This window comes from Culex pipiens, chromosome 1 (genome assembly GCF_016801865.2).
Source record: "Culex pipiens pallens isolate TS chromosome 1, TS_CPP_V2, whole genome shotgun sequence".
NCBI classification, from domain to species: domain Eukaryota; kingdom Metazoa; phylum Arthropoda; class Insecta; order Diptera; family Culicidae; genus Culex; species Culex pipiens.
The window spans coordinates 56,719,193-56,737,277 of NC_068937.1; the positions used below are offsets into that span (position 1 = coordinate 56,719,193).

Below are 18,085 nucleotides of genomic sequence, written 5' to 3' on the forward strand. Positions count from 1 at the left end.
GGGTAATTCTCTACCAACTCACACGAAATCGGGAAAAGTTGCCCCGACCCCTCTTCGATTTGCGTGAAACTTTGTCCTAAGGGGTAACTTTTGTCCCTGATCACGAATCCGAGGTCCGTTTTTTGATATCTCGTGACGGAGGGGCGGTACGACCCCTTCAATTTTTGAACATGTGAAAAAAGAGGTGTTTTTCAATAATTTGCAGCCTGAAACGGTGATGAGATAGAAATTTGGTGTCAAAGGGACTTTTATGTAAAATTAGACGCCCGATTTGATGGCGTACTCAGAATTCCGAAAAAAACGTATTTTTCATCGAAAAAAACACTAAAAAAGTTTTAAAAATTCTCCCATTTTCCGTTACTCGACTGTAAAAAATTTTGGAACATGTTATTTTATGGGAAATTTAATGTACTTTTCGAATCTACATTGACCCAGAAGGGTCATTTTTTCATCTAGAACAAAATTTTTCATTTTAAAATTTCGTGTTTTTTCTAACTTTGCAGGGTTATTTTTTAGAGTGTAACAATGTTCTACAAAGTTGTAGAGCAGATAATTACAAAAATTTTGATATATAGACATAAGGGGTTTGCTTATAAACATCACGAACTATCGCGATTTTACGAAAAAAAGTTTTGAAAAAGTTACTTTTTGCGTTTCTCTTTGTTTCGTCGTCCGTGTCTGTCGCGGGTGACCATGAATGGCCATGATCGATGACGACCAACTTTTTCAAAACTTTTTTTCGTAAAATCGCGATAACTCGTGATGTTTATAAGCAAACCCCTTATGTCTATATATCAAAATTTTTGTAATTATCTGCTCTACAACTTTGTAGAACATTGTTACACTCTAAAAAATAACCCTGCAAAGTTAGAAAAAACACGAAATTTTAAAATGAAAAATTTTGTTCTAGATGAAAAAATGACCCTTCTGGGTCAATGTAGATTCGAAAAATACATTAAATTTCCCATAAAATAACATGTTCCAAAATTTTTTACAGTCGAGTAACGGAAAATGGGAGAATTTTTAAAACTTTTTTAGTGTTTTTTTCGATGAAAAATACGTTTTTTTCGGAATTCTGAGTACGCCATCAAATCGGGCGTCTAATTTTACATAAAAGTCCCTTTGACACCAAATTTCTATCTCATCACCGTTTCAGGCTGCAAATTATTGAAAAACACCTCTTTTTTCACATGTTCAAAAATGGAAGGGGTCGTACCGCCCCTCCGTCACGAGATATCAAAAAACGGACCTCGGATTCGTGATCAGGGACAAAAGTTACCCCATAGGACAAAGTTTCACGCAAATCGAAGAGGGGTCGGGGCAACTGCTGTGTGAGTTGGCGGAGAATTACCCATATCTATTTGCATTTGTCATTTGCCTAGATAAACTTTGAAACGACTGCTTCTGTTAATTAGTTTAGACATTAATACACGACGGCAAAGTGGCATACCGCTTATGGCTAAAAGTTAACCCTATAAAATGGCAACACAAATCCGCACCGATAAGCCACTGACTGACTGTGACTACCATATTGCCATAGAAATGGAGTTGATTTTACTCCCAAGCAACTGTTGCAACCCCGACAAGAAATTGTCGACGAATAAATTGCAAACGACAGCACTTCTCCCACCAGTTGGCCATGATACTGTGAGGGAGGGAGTTCCCATAAATTACATTCCCATTCAACCGGGCACGTCATTTCACATTTTCGGATGGACGTTATCGCCGGGGAACCAAATTCTCCTCCCCTCCCCCCTTCTCAAAAAATCAAAATCAACCAAGAAGAAGGTCAACTATGAATAAAACTCAAGCTGTTTCCACACCCAGAAGTTTTTCCACCTCAACCAAGCTGCTCCATCTTGTGCGTTATCATCAGCAATCGAGAGGCCCCGAAATGGTCCAAAAGCTGTAATTTATGGGTGGCCACCCGGCGCGGGTCGGTCCATATCCACCACCATGACGACCCCACGAACAGAAGCAAAAACTTATTGTCTGCACGCATTGATCGAGGGAACAAAACATTTCAATTTATGTCCCATGCTCTCACCCAAATAGTCCGAGAAAAAAAAACACACACACACACTTCAGAGGGAAAACTGCTGGTGGAAAACAATTTCATTAAAATTTAACTGCCCTCCTTCCCTCACATCAGCTCACACCGTGGCGCTGATGGCCATTAACGCAGTAGACTGGATTTTAAACGACATCTTTTATTTGGTTCCCAACGGACACCTTGGATGCGTTTTTATTCGTCCAACTAACGGTGTTACCAATGCACAGTGGTCCAGATCGCAAAATTAAGTGGAAAATGGATTTTCCGAAAAATGGTGACGTTTTGGAGCTTTGGTGTCTTCAGAAGAGTTGTTGCAAATGGAAAGGGGCAACTTTTGGTTTGGTTCAAAATTAGGGTGGTTCACGATTAGGGTGATTTTGAAAATCTAACTTTTCAGGAATATTTTTGGGAATTTTTTTGTCTTCTAAAAAGTTGATGGGCTTGCCAATCCAAGCAACTTTGTCGAAGACACCAAAATTTTATCTCGTAATCTACGCTTTCTATGACCAAATTTATAAAAAGCATCTGAGCAAACCTTCAAAAATCAGTTTTTTGAACGTGGCAATTCAGGGTTAACTTTTAGAGAAAAGTGATATTCGGAGCACTTTTAGAGCTCTACAAAACAAACATTTTCATTTTTTGACATGTCAATTTGGACTTAAGGGTCAAAAGTTACAGCCATTTTAAGGTAAAAAAGATGCAAATTTAAAACTTAAATATCTCAAAATGGCGCATGCCAAATTTTGAGCACTAGGTTGCATTTGAAAGAAGAGATCTAGCACTACAAACGCTGAAAAAATCTCAGGGGTGTTTTTCTTTAAACTTGAGATATCTTCATTTGAAAAAGTCTAATTTTCAAGGGAAAACCATATGGGACCACCCTAACGAAATTCGAAAATTGTCCAAATATATGTTTTTCCATGTAATTTTGCCCGCTGAATCTGAATCTGCCCTCAGAATTGAGCCAAAATGTCAACAAATCGATTTTTGGTCATATTTTGGGTTTAAATGATAATTTTACATGGAAACCCAAAATATGACCAAAAATCGATTTGTTGACATTTTGGCTCAATTCTGAGGGCAGATTCAGATTCAGCGGGCAAAATTACATGGAAAAACATATATTTGGACAATTTTCGAATTTCGTTAGGGTGGTCCCATATGGTTTTCCCTTGAAAATTAGACTTTTTCAAATGAAGATATCTCAAGTTTAAAGAAAAACACCCCTGAGATTTTTTCAGCGTTTGTAGTGCTAGATCTCTTCTTTCAAATGCAACCTAGTGCTCAAAATTTGGCATGCGCCATTTTGAGATATTTAAGTTTTAAATTTGCATCTTTTTTACCTTAAAATGGCTGTAACTTTTGACCCTTAAGTCCAAATTGACATGTCAAAAAATGAAAATGTTTGTTTTGTAGAGCTCTAAAAGTGCTCCGAATATCACTTTTCTCTAAAAGTTAACCCTGAATTGCCACGTTCAAAAAACTGATTTTTGAAGGTTTGCTCAGATGCTTTTTATAAATTTGGTCATAGAAGGCGTAGATTACGAGATAAAATTTTGTTGTCTTTGACAAAGTTGCTTGGATTGGCAAGCCCATCAACTTTCTAGAAGACAAAAAAATTCCCAAAAATATTCCTGAAAAGTTAGATTTTCAAAATCACCCTAATCGTGAACCACCCTAATTTTGAACCAAACCAAAAGTTGCCCCTTTCCATTTGCAACAACTCTTCTGAAGACACCAAAGCTCCAAAACGTCACCATTTTTCGGAAAATCCATTTTCCACTTAATTTTGCGATCTGGACCACTGTGCAATGCTGTCATATTTCAAACGTGGAATGGCTCCTCCTAAATCAAAGTAGCCCGACAACGGGCTACTGTCGCTAGGAGATATGATGGCGCTCTCTCTGATGTTGATGTGTTCGGCGAAGTTGTTCCATTCTATATGGTGGATATGGTGAGACCCAAGTCTCTTAACTAAAGTGAAATGTGTTTTGCTTGAGTTTTTTTGAACTATCATATCAACTAATTATTTGTACAGAATTTATATCTAAAGTTTCAGCAGACTTGAAGTTAATTTTGGATTTTGTGAATAACGAATTGCAAACTAACATTTTTTCATGGAAAGGGGATCCATCGCCAAATCAGCAGAAGGATTCTCCTGGTTTGATTTTGCTGATATTTGCGAAAAATGTTACTAAACTAGAGAAATTTTTCGCTGAGGCCAGCGGCTGAGGAAAATCAAATCCAGCAACATAGTTCTGCTGGTTAGTTTTCGTTAAATACTGGCAAACATATTTGACAGCAGAAATTCTAGCGAAACTTTTCGCTGTTTACAGCATGCATAGATCTCCACTACTGCGGCAGAAATTAAGGGGTAACTGCAAAAATTTTATTTTTCTTTGCAAAAATGTTGTCAAAAAACAGTTGTCATTCTCATCTTAGAGTTGCTTGATGGAATTTAACAAGCTTTTGAAGCTAAGTGAAAATAAAAATCAAAATTTTTGTAGTGAAGTGGTAGAGTACAGTAAAACCGACAGGCTTGCCACACGTACAGATATTTTTGGCACATACCAAACACTCAATCAAGTATAACTTTAAAGAAAAACATTTTTATCAAAAACTAAACAAGTAAAAAGATGCAAAAAATGTTTATCTTTTTAGTGCAGTTTACAAAAACTACTCAAGTGTATTTTAACTGTAAAAATAATTCGTTTGAGTGTTTGGTCTGTGCCAAAAATATCTGTACTTGTGGCAACGCTGGAAACCGACCACTCACTTGAAATTTAATGTTCTCACAGTGGCGGCTTATCAAATCAACAAATCCAACGCGTAAGTAAACAAATACCATGAAGTGAAGGGGGATTTTTTTTTGCAAACGTGTCAAAACAAACAGAATTATGTTCACTTATTAGAAATATTACTATAACTTGTAGAATCATGGCCTATCTACAATCACTTAGCTTAGAAAATTTCACTTAGCTTAGGAATTTGAATCAATGGAAATGAATCTGAGTTTTTACAATGGAAAAGTAATCAAATTAGAAACTGACGTTTGGTTTGGAAAATTTCAAAATCTACGGTAAGTTGACGTTTCCATATCAAAGGTAAACAAACAACTGCATAGCAACGTATATCAACCCAGCAAGTTTTCTAAGTTGATTGTGGATGACGAACGTAAGTTGCAGACTTTCCTAAGTAACTACTTTACTTAGATGTTCTAAACTAAGTGATTGTAGATAGGCCATCATCCGACTCTCGAAATCGAGCCAAACATTTCATAAGGGCACAAAACCAAAAACCGCGATTCGAGAAAATCGCTTGCAAAAAGTGGACAACTTGTTTCAATTATAAAAAAATTAAATATTAAAAAAAATATTAAATATTAAATATTGTTTTTTGACGAAGTTTTTCTCTGCAGAAATCCCTGGAAGCTTCTCCTGAACCAGCAAAAGTAGTCGCTGATTCTAGCGAAACCGATCCTCCAAGCACCAAAAATTTCCACAAAATCAGTAAAAGTTTTCACTGGTTCGATCAAATTTGACTGACTTCCAAACAAGCTAAAGAATTTAGCGATTCCAGGTAATTTTTCTGCAGGCTGGGAAATTAGCGACTTTTATCGCTAGTTTTAGCGGATTTTATCGCGTTTTGGCAGTGGTTCCCCTATCCTTGTTGAAGTACATTATAGGTAGCAAGATAATTAAATTTAATTAAGAAAAACTTATTGAATTGATATGATTAGAAAAAAAGGGTACTCAGTCTTTAATGTCAGTCTATGATTAACTTAATAAATATGTATCGATATGGCACTTTGTCGATCTATCATGAGAAGCCAGAAAGAACACTTTCACGCGCAGCGTAACACGCACAAGCGTAAATGTTAGGGCGTCCAATTTTCCCGAGTTTTGAATTTCCCGGGAAACGGGAAAAATATTTTTTGAATCCCGGGAATTCCCGGGATCCCGGGAAATTTTTGCAGCAGTCATAAAATCTATGTTTTCATTATATTTGTTACGTTTTTCTAGCTTAAATCATAAAATTAGCTCAAAACTGTTGATGGTGATAAGCTACACTTTAATCTGAACAAGGACAGCAGTAGATAATTTAAAAACACATAAAAAATGAGTTCTTTGATGTGCTTTGGAATTTATTTAAACCAGAATTCTGAATATATTTCAGTTATTTTTTTATTCATATAATATAACATTTATATCATACAAAACTTATACAATTTCTTTGAAAGTGTCTAAAACAACAAGAAATAAAATTATACCAGACAATGTAACACTTTGGATAAGTTTAGAATTTTATGTTTTATATTCAAAAACATATTTAAAAAATTATCTTTAAGTCACTACCAACCAACTACCAACTGGGGATAATCGGGACTGCAGTCTGAATAGGCACAGGAGATTTTAGAGCAATAAATTTGGAAATCGGTGTACTAATTGTTTTGATCTGTTCCTGCTGTAATCGAAACCAATCAAAACAATCAGAACATTATTAAAAAAAAAATTAGCTGTTTAATGTCTTAATTCGTTACTTTTGTCCTGATTTGCTCCAGATGCCGGTTTATGATGAAAAGTTAAATAATTTTACAACAAAAATTTGAACAATTTTCCCTGCCAAATTAATGCTGTTATATGCCGATTACAAAATTTTAATGCTTTAAAATGCTTATCGATTACTAATTTCCACAACCAAATCTGAATTTCTAGACCAAAATTTGACATGTTTTCAATTTCAGGAATTCCCGGGACAAAATATGAAAAATCCCGGGATTCGGGAATTCCCGGTTTTGGAAAAATCCCGGGATTTTTGTCCCGGGAATTCCCGGGATGGACGCACTAGTAAATGTGCTGGCGTTTATGCTTCGACTTGACGACTTGTCGATCTTTCGAGCGAGAACGAGCCGGGACTTTGAATTTGATGTTCAGTATATGATTCTGTATAAAAACAAAAATTTAATGGGAATATAGGGTGAAAATAAGACGAAAAACATTAATATATCTCTGGAAATACATTTTGGAAAAGCTTCAAATTTTGGGCCCAAGCAGTTTATGGCGCATGTTTTTGAATTGCTTTTTGTTTGAAACTGAATTCTTTTAATTTGTTAGTGTTATCTGTGAAATTGTCCAAAAAAAACTCTAAAAATGGCTTTGACCACATTTACTGGTCGAAAATTGTGAATCAAAAAATAAATCGTTCGTCTCCGACCGCACGGCTACAAATCTGAAATATAAAAATTGTGGGTTTTACGAGTGGTTTTCCGATGATGGAAGACACAAATTTTTAAGAGCGGATACAGACATCGCCCAAGTATTTCAGAAAAAAGCACTAAAAAATCAGGCTTTGAGTTCCGGGATCGGGCCAAAACTCAATCGAAAGAGCGCATCATAACCTTCAAATTAGTAATAGGATTTTTTTCTGGGATAATTCCCCGCCGGACACGATTTTTTTTAAATTTCTGAAAAAAATGTTTTTTCAAAAGCAAACCTTAAACTTTTCTTTTGTAAGAAAGGCAAAAATATCACATTTAACATCGAATTTGGGTTCTGCGACCCACTTTTTAGCCAAATTTGAGTTGTCACTGCCTGTTACATTACCAAATGCATTTTCTCAATGTTTTGTTACCGTTATTTTAGCCGCCATCTTAGATTTAAAATTTACAAATTACTTTAAATCATATTTGAGTTCAACGACCCAAAATATGAAAACGATATTTTTTCTGAGAAATTCGAAAAATCGGATCTGGACTGGACCTAAATTAATAAAAATTGCTTGTTCATGAAATCCTGCAAGCAAATTCCGTAAATCTATGTTATCATTGAATTTTTCCAAAATGGTAATGGTACATTTTCACCGGATTTTGAAAACATATATAGCGAAATAAAAAATAAGGAGTTATGCTCGAGAACCAGTGAGTTAAAGTTACTGGTCCAACTAATTTGGGAGGCCCGGGCGTCCGTGTATGTTTGACATGTGTTGGGTGTTCCAGTGTTAAACTACTATCAAAGACAGGGATGGTATTTACTCGTTTCCTCGCCGATGGCGAGGGCTTTTAGATATCGTCCCTCGCTCAAATCATCAAATTTTTGGCGTTCTCCCAAAAATGCATCAAGAGAGCGAAGCGAAAACGACGCCGATGAAATAGCGAGCAACGAACAAACCGACGGAAAAAAATCTCTCACACAGCCAGTCCCCTCGCTCAAAAAGCAAGAGAAAGAGCAATCGTGAAATTCTCTCGCCCGTAAGCCCTGTAGAAATGAGTTCATTTGTGTGCGTGAGCTCCAGTGTATGTATACAGCAATTTCGTGTGCGTGCCTCTCCGGTTGGAACGATAGTTCCATCGGAGCCAGCGAGAGGGTATTTCTCGTCGATGTGATGGGCATTCGATATTCGCGATAGCAAGCCGACCATCACTCGGCTGCGAAAGAGAAGAGAAATTTTAAGAGACGAGGAACGCACCGAAATATGCATCAATGATAGTGCGATGGTGATGGTTTACCTACCCTGATCAAAGATACAAAATCTTATTTGCATTTAGAAACGAAGTTTTCTTTGATAAAATGATGAAATTGTATTAATATTTGGGATTAAATCTGTACTCCATCCTGAAAAGCTCACCTGTATCGACGATACTTTCGATGCGGTACCTCCGACAGGCCGCCACAATCAGCACCCCAGCCGACGTCTGCAACCCGTGCGTCAGCACGTGGATCATTATTCCGACCACGATGACGATCCAACCCCAGCCACCCTCTGGATAGTAGTGCTGCTTGATCGTGCTGGTGCTGGTGTTTGACATCCGACTGGAAGCCCTCTGTTGGCCACTAGCGGATCCTCCACCCGCCGCAGCCAAAGGAGCCGCGTTCGTCGGTGGTGGTTGCGTCGTTGCGGCTGCGTCCGGCGTTGTGGCAGCGTCCGGATGTTGCTTCGTGCCTCCGATGGCGATGGCCGCAGCCAGGGCGATCGGGCCGGCGGCCGGTGTTTTGCCGTGGCCATTGGGGTTCGGAGGTGGGGTGTTGGGCTCGTCAAATACCAGCGAGTGCGCGTCGGCACTGGTGGCCACGCCGGAATCTTCGTAGGTTGCGTACTGCTCATTGTGGAAGAGGATTCGCATGGTGCAAGTTGATGGTTTGGCACTTTTTGGAATTAGGTTTGGATGGCACTTTTGAAACTGCACATGGTTTGCACTGCTGTTTTCTTCTTAGGCATTGCGGTTACTGAAACTTTTTCTTAAATATGAGCCTGATTTGAACGTGGAGCTTAGTTTTTTCAATGAATGAATGTTTGATAAATTACTGGCGCCAAAAGCCGCCTGATCGTGGTTCGTCTTCTACCTTTTTTTTGACAAAACTGGCCCTCACGAAATGGCCATTTGTCAACGAATCCATTCCTCGAAGGCTTTCCGAAGTCGTTTTCAACAACATCTGTCTGAGCATTGGTTGCTCCAACGACGAGTTTACAGGATATTGATAAAGTACACCCAATTAATCATTGGCTCACACCTAACTCCCCGAGCTTTAGTGGTTCATATTGAGCGTGTGTGAGCTATGGCCGTCGTGGGGATGGCTCATGCTATGTCATTCCGGGACCGCCAGGACCATGTCCTAATCAATCATATTCAAATTCGTTTGCATTCAGGGTTCAACAATGAAATGCGTAAACACGCGTTAGCAAAATGAATTTCGCTGGCTGTCGTGTTAACCCGATTTATTACTTTCCAGTAATCAACACTAAGTGGCTCGCTGATTCAGGACTTTGTGTGTGGACTTGGCAGAAGAAGAAGTAGGGGAATGCTGTCCGTTGACAAATTGCATTTGGTGCACGCGACGATGGTGCGTGGGAGATTGGTTCTGCGGGTTGAGGACTTTTAAGCAAGTATTAATCTTCTGGTGGTTGCCCTTTCACGCCAATTTGGTGATTGTAATAAATTGGAATTAAACGTGGTTGATTCAGTAGAACCAGTTTAACTTTAAGGTTTTAGTAAAAAAATAATTGAAACACAGCAGAAAATCCGATGGACATTAGACATGCATTGTGTTTTCTGCCAAAAACAAACTATAATTATACATACATTCAATTTAGGAATGATGTATTGTCATGGAAGAGTATTTTACAATTTCTATGATTTAAAAGATATCTTGAATTTTGATAAACCTTTTTTTGATTTTTTTACGCAACTTCGTTTAGCCGCTTGATCTCCCGTGGCGATGACGATCCCGACAACCGCCAGGAATGTCGTTCTCCGATTCGTTATGCTGCCTGTCCAGCGTCGCCAAATCCCATAAAGCAACCTTAATCCGTGGCGCTGTCTCGAACAGGCGCGCACGCGTTGCGTCTCGGCGTTCATAAATATTGGCTTTAATTAATTTAAAAATAACATTGACCATGATTTCGCAGCACAAAACACGTTCCGAAAGTGTCACCAGATCTGGCGGTGGTGCGTTTCGCAACACGTTGGATTTTTTTTGCGAGAAAAAAAAATGTTTACGAGACCAAAATTAAAGGTTTCAGTTTCACCCTTTCGGGTATAAAGAACTTTCATAGACAATAAGACCTGAAACGATTTTTTTTTTATAGAAAAATGTCTTTTTTTTATACAGCATTCAAGTTTTATGTCGGCTTGTCTATGATACTGTGGTGAAGGTATTTGCGGGAAAGTATCTTGATAAATCCGAGGCTTAGTTGGAAAGTATGTTGTTGTCTCGTCCTGCTGACTCGATGTTGCGTACTCTCCCCTGGGGAGAAGGATGTACCTACTTCTTGCAAACTTACGATGCCTTGTTTCATCCCAACAAAGCATGAAAATCTCACAGAACCGACGGACAACGGATGCGCCATTAGGGTGTAATATGGTTGTATGGAAAAAAATAAAGTTGTTCAAATTTAGTGAGCACAGCAACTTTTCATTTTTTTTGGGGTCCTAACAACTCCCCAAAGTTTGAGATTGATTGGTCCCACTTTCCGCAAAGCGATTCAATTTTCGATATAAATTTGTATGGGGAAATCATTTTTTGGATTTTGATATTTTAAAAATCCACGTTTCACGCTATATTAAAACCGGATTCATATTCGGTTGTTCTGGATGGTGCTCTACAACTTTCCTCAAGAGAATATGGTGCTAACTTGCTACTATAAAAAGATACAGCGTGTTCAAAACTCGTCTAAAACGTGCTTTTTGCTCGAAAATCACGTTTTAGAATAGTTTTGAGGACGCTGTATCTCCTTTCAGGAGCAAGTTAGCACCTAACTCTCTTCGGGAAAATTGTAGAGCACCTTCCAGAGCATCAGAATATGAGTCCGGTTTTGATATCGCGTAAAAAGTATTTTTTTAAAGATCAAAATTTACAAAAATGAGTTTTCCCATACAAATTGATAAAAAAATTGAATCGCTTTGCGCAATGTGAGGACTTAACCAATCTTTCTCAAACTTTGGGGAATTGTTTAGGACCCCAAAAGGAACTGAAAAATTGCTGTGCTGGAAAATCGATTTTGTTATTACACCCTAATGCGCCATGTTGTGCATCGATTAAATGGGATGCGGATAAACAACTCAACTAATTCTTAAATAACATTAGGACACATCTATTCGCTTTATGTTTAGGAATGACTATAAATAATACTTTTTCATCATTTTATTTTTATCATTTCTTGAATTCCTAAAAAACAGTGTGCGGCTGTTTTCCAATCCAATACCAGCTGGCCGGCAGTGAAATTATGAAAAAAGTGCAATCATACTTGAGCAATTCTCTACCGAAACCGGAAATGAATTTTATTTGTATTTTTTAATTTGGCTCAAACTTAGTGGGGCCTTCCCTATGACCAAAGAAGCTATTTTGTGTCAATGGTTCACCCATTCAAGCCTCCATACAATTTTGGCAGCTTTCCATACAAAGAAGGTACGTAAATATTCAAGCAGCTGTAACTTTTGATAGAATTTTCTGATCAATTGGTGTCTTCGGCAAAGTTGTAAGTATTTTTGAGGACTATTCAGAAAAATAGGTACACGGAAAATAACATTTAATGATTTTTTGATATGTTTTGAGAACAAAACCCAGAACTTTGGATCCAAAGTTAAGTAAGGTCAAAAGATCTGCCGCCGAGTTATGCATTTTTGAAAAATAGAGATTTTTGAAAAAATAAATCGAAATCGTATACAAAAAATAAGCATATCTTTTTAAGTAAAATGGAATATGCAATCGAAAAGTACTTTACAATTTTTTTTGATACAGGCTCCGTTTTTAAGATAAAGCCACCGAAAGTAGGATTTGAGCAAAATATTTACAGTTTTTCGGCGTAATATTGTATGTTTGGCCCTTTAAAAATGTTAGTCTTGATTTTTTTTCGATTAATTCGGTTTCGATCGAAAATTTTACGAATGTTTCATGTTTTAATATTGAAAATTGGACCATCAGTTGCTGAGATATCTACATTAGAAAATGGTGGTTTGTGTGAGACTTAGAAAACTTCAATTTTCCTGTTCCTTGTTCTTCAAGCCGCTGTATCTCAGCAACCAGAGGTCTAATCTTCAATGTCTCTTAGTCAATTTTTTGATAAACTTTCTGAACTTTTCAAAAAGATTTTTTTTAAATGGTCACTCATGGTCACCATTTTAAAATCAAACGTTCGGTGGCTATATATTCAAAACGAACCCTTTTATAAAAAAATGTAAAGTACTTTTCGATTGCAAATTCAATTTTACATAAAAAATAAGGTTAATTTTTTTTATGAAATTCGATTTTCCAAAAATCACTATTTTTTCAAAAATGCATAACTTGGCGGCAGATTTTTTGACCATACTTGTCTATGGCTCAAAAGTTGCGAATTTTCGTTCCCTAAAACATATCAATAAATCAAAAAATAAAATTTGAATAATCGAGTAAAAAAAAAAAATGAGTTTTTGTAAACAAAATATTTAAAAAAACTGGCGAATTTTTTTTACGTGCACTCATTTACCTACACAATACCTACAACTTTGCCGAAGACATCAGATTGATCAGAAAATTCACTCAAAAGTACATCTATTTGAAAATTTACGTACCATTTTTGTATGGACGGCTGCCAAAATTGCATGGAGACTTGTATGGAAATAACAACCAATGGAAGGCCTCAACAAAGTTTGAGCCAAATAAAAAAATAAATAATAAATAAAAATGATCGAAATAGGCCGATTTTGTAGAGAATTGCTCACTTATGTTATCCTGTCATAAGACTTTCTAGGCCCAGTGAAAAAAATATAATTTAACCCAAAGATGACGAACATCTCGACACAGTGTCCTGATGCAAACAGACCTAAACACAGACTCCAATTGCGATTTAGATTGAAATAAAAACGTCACCCCATTCCCATTCCCATTGGAACTGAATATTAACGTGACCAATATCTGATTTATCACCTATTTGCTGCTCTAAAACGGAAAGGTTAAAAGGCTGTCGTTTTAGTGTCTTCATCAGCCGTTTTGGTTTGGAGATATTTATGAATGAGATCGCCTGATATGTTCCTCGTGTCGTAAATTTAGCTCGCATCGAGAAGCGTCGCATCATCAACACTTAAATTAATTTATTCAAGCCTATTCAAAATACAAATATATACTGATTTAGACACTTCTCTGGCTTTGATCGTTGTCTTTATGGGCGTTTATTGACGGTTAATTTGTGGTCCAATTTTGAATTGATTAAAATAAACAAAAATCTACTTTCAGTGCTTCTCCGGGCACAATTCTTTCAATTAACTAAACTTGCAATAAATCTTGCATTTCTGTGAAGGATACCAGGTCTGTTTCCTAACAGAAAACGTAGCATGAATACTAATTCGTTGAGAGCACATTTTTTTATTTCGCTAGAAGGCACACTTTCCGAGAGCAGAACTCTCCAGATGAAATTGGGATGAAAACAAGCTAATGAAATGGCCAAGCAGAATACCAAATCCACTTGAAAGCTGTTACAAATCATTAGAAATTAATTAAGCGATGCGGCTCCAAACCCAAATAAGGCAAATCAATGATGTTTGGTGGTTCAGCGCGAGTTCTTTGTGTTGTCTTAATTTCATCCTGAAGTTACCAAGAGTACTTTACTCATGGGTTCATTTTCCAAAAAAAGTTCATCTATCAAAAAAAAGTACCGATACCGAGATTCGAACCCAAGACCTTCGGCTTATTGAACCGTGCCTTTGCCGTATGGGCCACCATGATTTGATGACTAAGTGGCGGTCATTTGTCCATATAAGCCACTCGATAGGATGAACTGTTTCAACGAACGAATGAACACGCGAGAGGTCTTTACTCACGCAAAATAGTGCATTCCTCACGTTTCTTTTCGGGAGGACAGTCCCTTCGGTCTTTAACTGTGGGTGTTTGATTTGCTGTCTTCACCCTACATAGTGGTTTCAATTCTCGATTTTTTTATTCACTCTATTTTGACAAACTTCAGAATTTCAAATTCGTCTCCTAACATTAGGGCTTGAAGCTTATTATTTTATATTATTGCTACGTCATTAGTAAATGGATCCAAACAAATTTCAACAAGTTATTGTGCAATCATTGCAAATATTTTCAAAAACTCTACTACTTTTGAAAAGGTCGTATGAGTCATGGGTTTTCTTTGTTGATAGGAACTTCAACAGTATTTTTGAATTGAAAATAATTTTGTTTTGAATTGATTTTATTTTTTTATGTCAGTTTTGGATCATAAATATAAATATGTAAATTTTTGAAACCTGTGAGTTTTATTGTGAGAAAAATACTATCCAAATTTAGATAATTTTTAAGTAAAGATATGTATTTTTCAACTAATTTGTTCAAAAATATTAGTTAAGACATTTTAAAAAATAAACTAAATTATTAATAAACAAATCCAGAGTTTTTTAAAGGTCCAATAAAAATAAATTTATTATTTTGCTTTTTGGATGTTTTTGAACCCGCTTCGAGTCACCTCTGACTCAGGGTGGTTTCAAAAACATCCAAAAAGCAAAATAATAAATTTATTTTTATTGTTACTTTAAAAAACTCTAGATTTTACCGAAAAAGCAAAAATAAAAAATAAAATTTGTTTTTGTTTTAAACCTTTTTGTAAATCAAAAGAAGTTGAAAATTGGAACCAACTATCAGGAATTATATTGGCTCGTTAAGGATTCCCTCTTGAGTTGGAATCGCAAATCTTTCAACATTGCAGCAATAATTTTTCGACACTCTGAACGTACAAAGAAAAGTCTTTTATTTTGTTGTAACACAAATAGTAACAATCTGAAACCTGCTTATTTTCAAAGGAAAAAAAAACAAGTGCTGTCTTTATTGCGATCTAAATTAAGACAAACATAAATTATCAGCTGGTGAGATTAATTGGCGCCCGCAAATTGCGAATTATGTTTTATATTCTCACCACCAGAAAAGAGTCGCTTCGTGAATAAATTTCCGAGAAATATAAAAATACAGCTCATTTACAACCGGTTCTTTTTTGTTTACACGAAAAAAATGATGATTTATTGCACTGGGGTTCATGAAAAGGGTGACACAAAACTTTATTGAGTTAAAAAAGTTTACGTTATGAATACGAACGGTCATTCACTCAATGACCCACTTGTTGGGGATCATATTTGTCTAATCTAATGTGTGCAATATTTAACCTTTTTAATAGCTTTTAATCGAGCTCAATAATTTAGGCTTCGTCACACGGAGTAGCACGCACGAGGTGACAGACACAAATTTACTAATATTTTTTTTTTATTTTTTTGCCTTTAAACATAATTATATTAAATTTTGAGTTCATTTTAAAGATTTAAAAATTTTGAAAAAAAATCAGACCTTTTTTCACTGTACCCCTAATTAAGGTTATATTTCGTGCACCGAATCAGATCGCAGTCACTGGAGCAGTGCTGCCAGCCAGGTCAGCTGATGGAAAGGTATGTGCTGCTGTGCGGCATGCTGGCTGGGCTCGCTGGTGCTAAAGTGTTTTATTCAACACCTTTCGCGGACCATAAATTGTATTTACATCGCGGGAAGCCGATTATGACCACGCTGAGGGCACTGCATCTCAGCAGCCAGCGTTTTGCCGGTGTAAACATTCGTACAGTCACTATTTGCGTGCGAATAAATTACGCGATTTTTGTTTTGTTTTGGGGGCTCTGTGAAAGGGTGGTTTGTTTAATTGTGACTTTTACTTTGATTTCGCGGGAGAATGGTTTGATGAGAAAATCCGATTTAAATGTTTTCACCTTTTTTCGTTACTCTGATTTTGTTAGTCTTGTTTTGTTATTTTTTGAGTCTTTTTTAGTTTAAATAATTCCAAATTTCAGATCATTAGATATTAACAAGTTATTAGGTGTTTCCCGCATTTTCACATTTCAGTCATATTCGAACAGCCTACTTTGTATCCTCAAAATTAACAATAGCTAATAAAAATACTGTTCAGCATTCAAATGGGTGCTGAAAAATTCAACTTTTTAGTACTGTTTTGAAATTTGACACTTATCTTGATGGCAAGTAACATTCAAGCAATGATACAAGATTGTCAATAGTAAAACATTCTTATGTATCCGGTTCGGGAAGCAATTGTATTCAAAAATCACAATATACGGGCATGGAAAATTTACTCATAACTTTAGACATATCTAGTTTCGACGTTGTCTTATTCTGAATAGCATCAGGCGTGTTAAGAGCTTCTAAACGTTTCAAATATGGAGAAGCATCTAAAATAACTGAAACCATCCCAAATTTATAAAATAAAGAACAACAATTAAATACTTGAGCTTGATTCGTTCATGTTCGTGGTAGTGAACTTTGGAATCTCAAATCAAATAATATGACACAAGAGCGTCCAATTTCCCGGAAAATAATATTTCCCGTTTCCCGGGAAATTTGTAAATTTTCCGGGAATTCTCGAAATTAAAGCGGAAGTATACGTTTTCTCAACTTTTTGGAACCATTTTTTTTAAATGCTCTAAAAAAATATTTAACTAGGGAACTCAACATGATATTGTTTAATTAAATTTATTGTTTAGTTCACATATACAGCAATTCCCCACGAAAACAGCATGATTTGGAAAAAAGTGCTCCGATCGGACTCAACATTTGTTTGGGGGTTCTTTGGCCAAAATAATTAGACCCGTATTTTTTTGAATTCGTAATTTTTCGCGAAAACCACTTTTTTTTTTTCAAAAAATCATATCTCCGCGCAATTCAATCCGATTTTAGCTGTCTTAGACCCAAAAGAAAGGTGATAAGTGAAAAAAGTAGATTTTTTGCCGTTTTCGTCTTTTCCGCGCGTCGAAAAACACGGTTTTTATTTTTTTAAATCGTATCTCAGAAAATTGAAAACAATCCTTCACCATTTTTTGATATGTTATGTAAAATTTTCCGAGAAATCGGGTGAAAATATTACCAGACTTAGGCTCTTTTTTCCCGAGACCTTCAAAACAGCATTTTTTGTTTTCATACGACCTTTTCAAATGTTAAGCTAGATTTTTAAAACTTCTTACTATTTTTCCCAAATAGCCAAACTTATCACCTTTCTTTTGCGTCTAAGACAGCTTAAGTCGGATTGAATGGCGTGGATTTTTTGAAAAAAAGGTTTTCACGAAAAATGAGTGCATAATTGACAAAGGGAGCGCGTGGTCGTAAAAAATATTCGGAGTGAAAAGTGATATTTTTTTGTGTGTGCCTTTTATTTCGCATTTTTGTCGTGTATTGTGTGCTGCGAGGAGAAGATTGCCCTCTGAAAATGCAGTGTCATCAGTGCATAATTGGCAAAGGGAGCGCGTGGTCGTTAAACATATTCGGAGTGAAAATTGATTTCTTTTGTGATTTTCAAAGCCCTTTCTATATCATCGTTGATCGGAAGGCACGGCGTCGGGTGGATTGTGTTTAAATTTTTCTAATAAGGTTTTATTTTTTTGCGGTGAAAAAGCCATTTCTACATAATGAACGAAAGACGCACTGACAATTTGGATCGTTGAGTTAATAGTGGAGCAAAATAACTGTGCGTGAGTGAGTCTGTCAAAATCAAACCATCCACATTAACGACCCCCGGGTCTTT

General features: G+C 36.4%; 1 protein-coding gene across 6 annotated transcripts in view; it reads right to left on the minus strand.

Annotated features, from left to right (window-relative positions):
• Nucleotides 1–18,085, minus strand: part of LOC120426464 (monocarboxylate transporter 12-like) — a 362,289-nt gene that overhangs the window by 32,586 nt on the left and 311,618 nt on the right. For 2 of the 6 annotated variants that reach the window (XM_052706459.1, XM_052706460.1), the window contains exon 2: nt 8,678–9,301. The exons of the other annotated variants lie outside the window; for them this stretch is intronic. In XM_052706459.1, coding sequence (XP_052562419.1) covers nt 8,678–9,173 — 496 coding nt within the window. In that variant the 5' untranslated portion in view covers nt 9,174–9,301. The remainder of the gene's footprint in view (nt 1–8,677; nt 9,302–18,085) is intronic. 6 annotated transcript variants of the gene reach the window in all.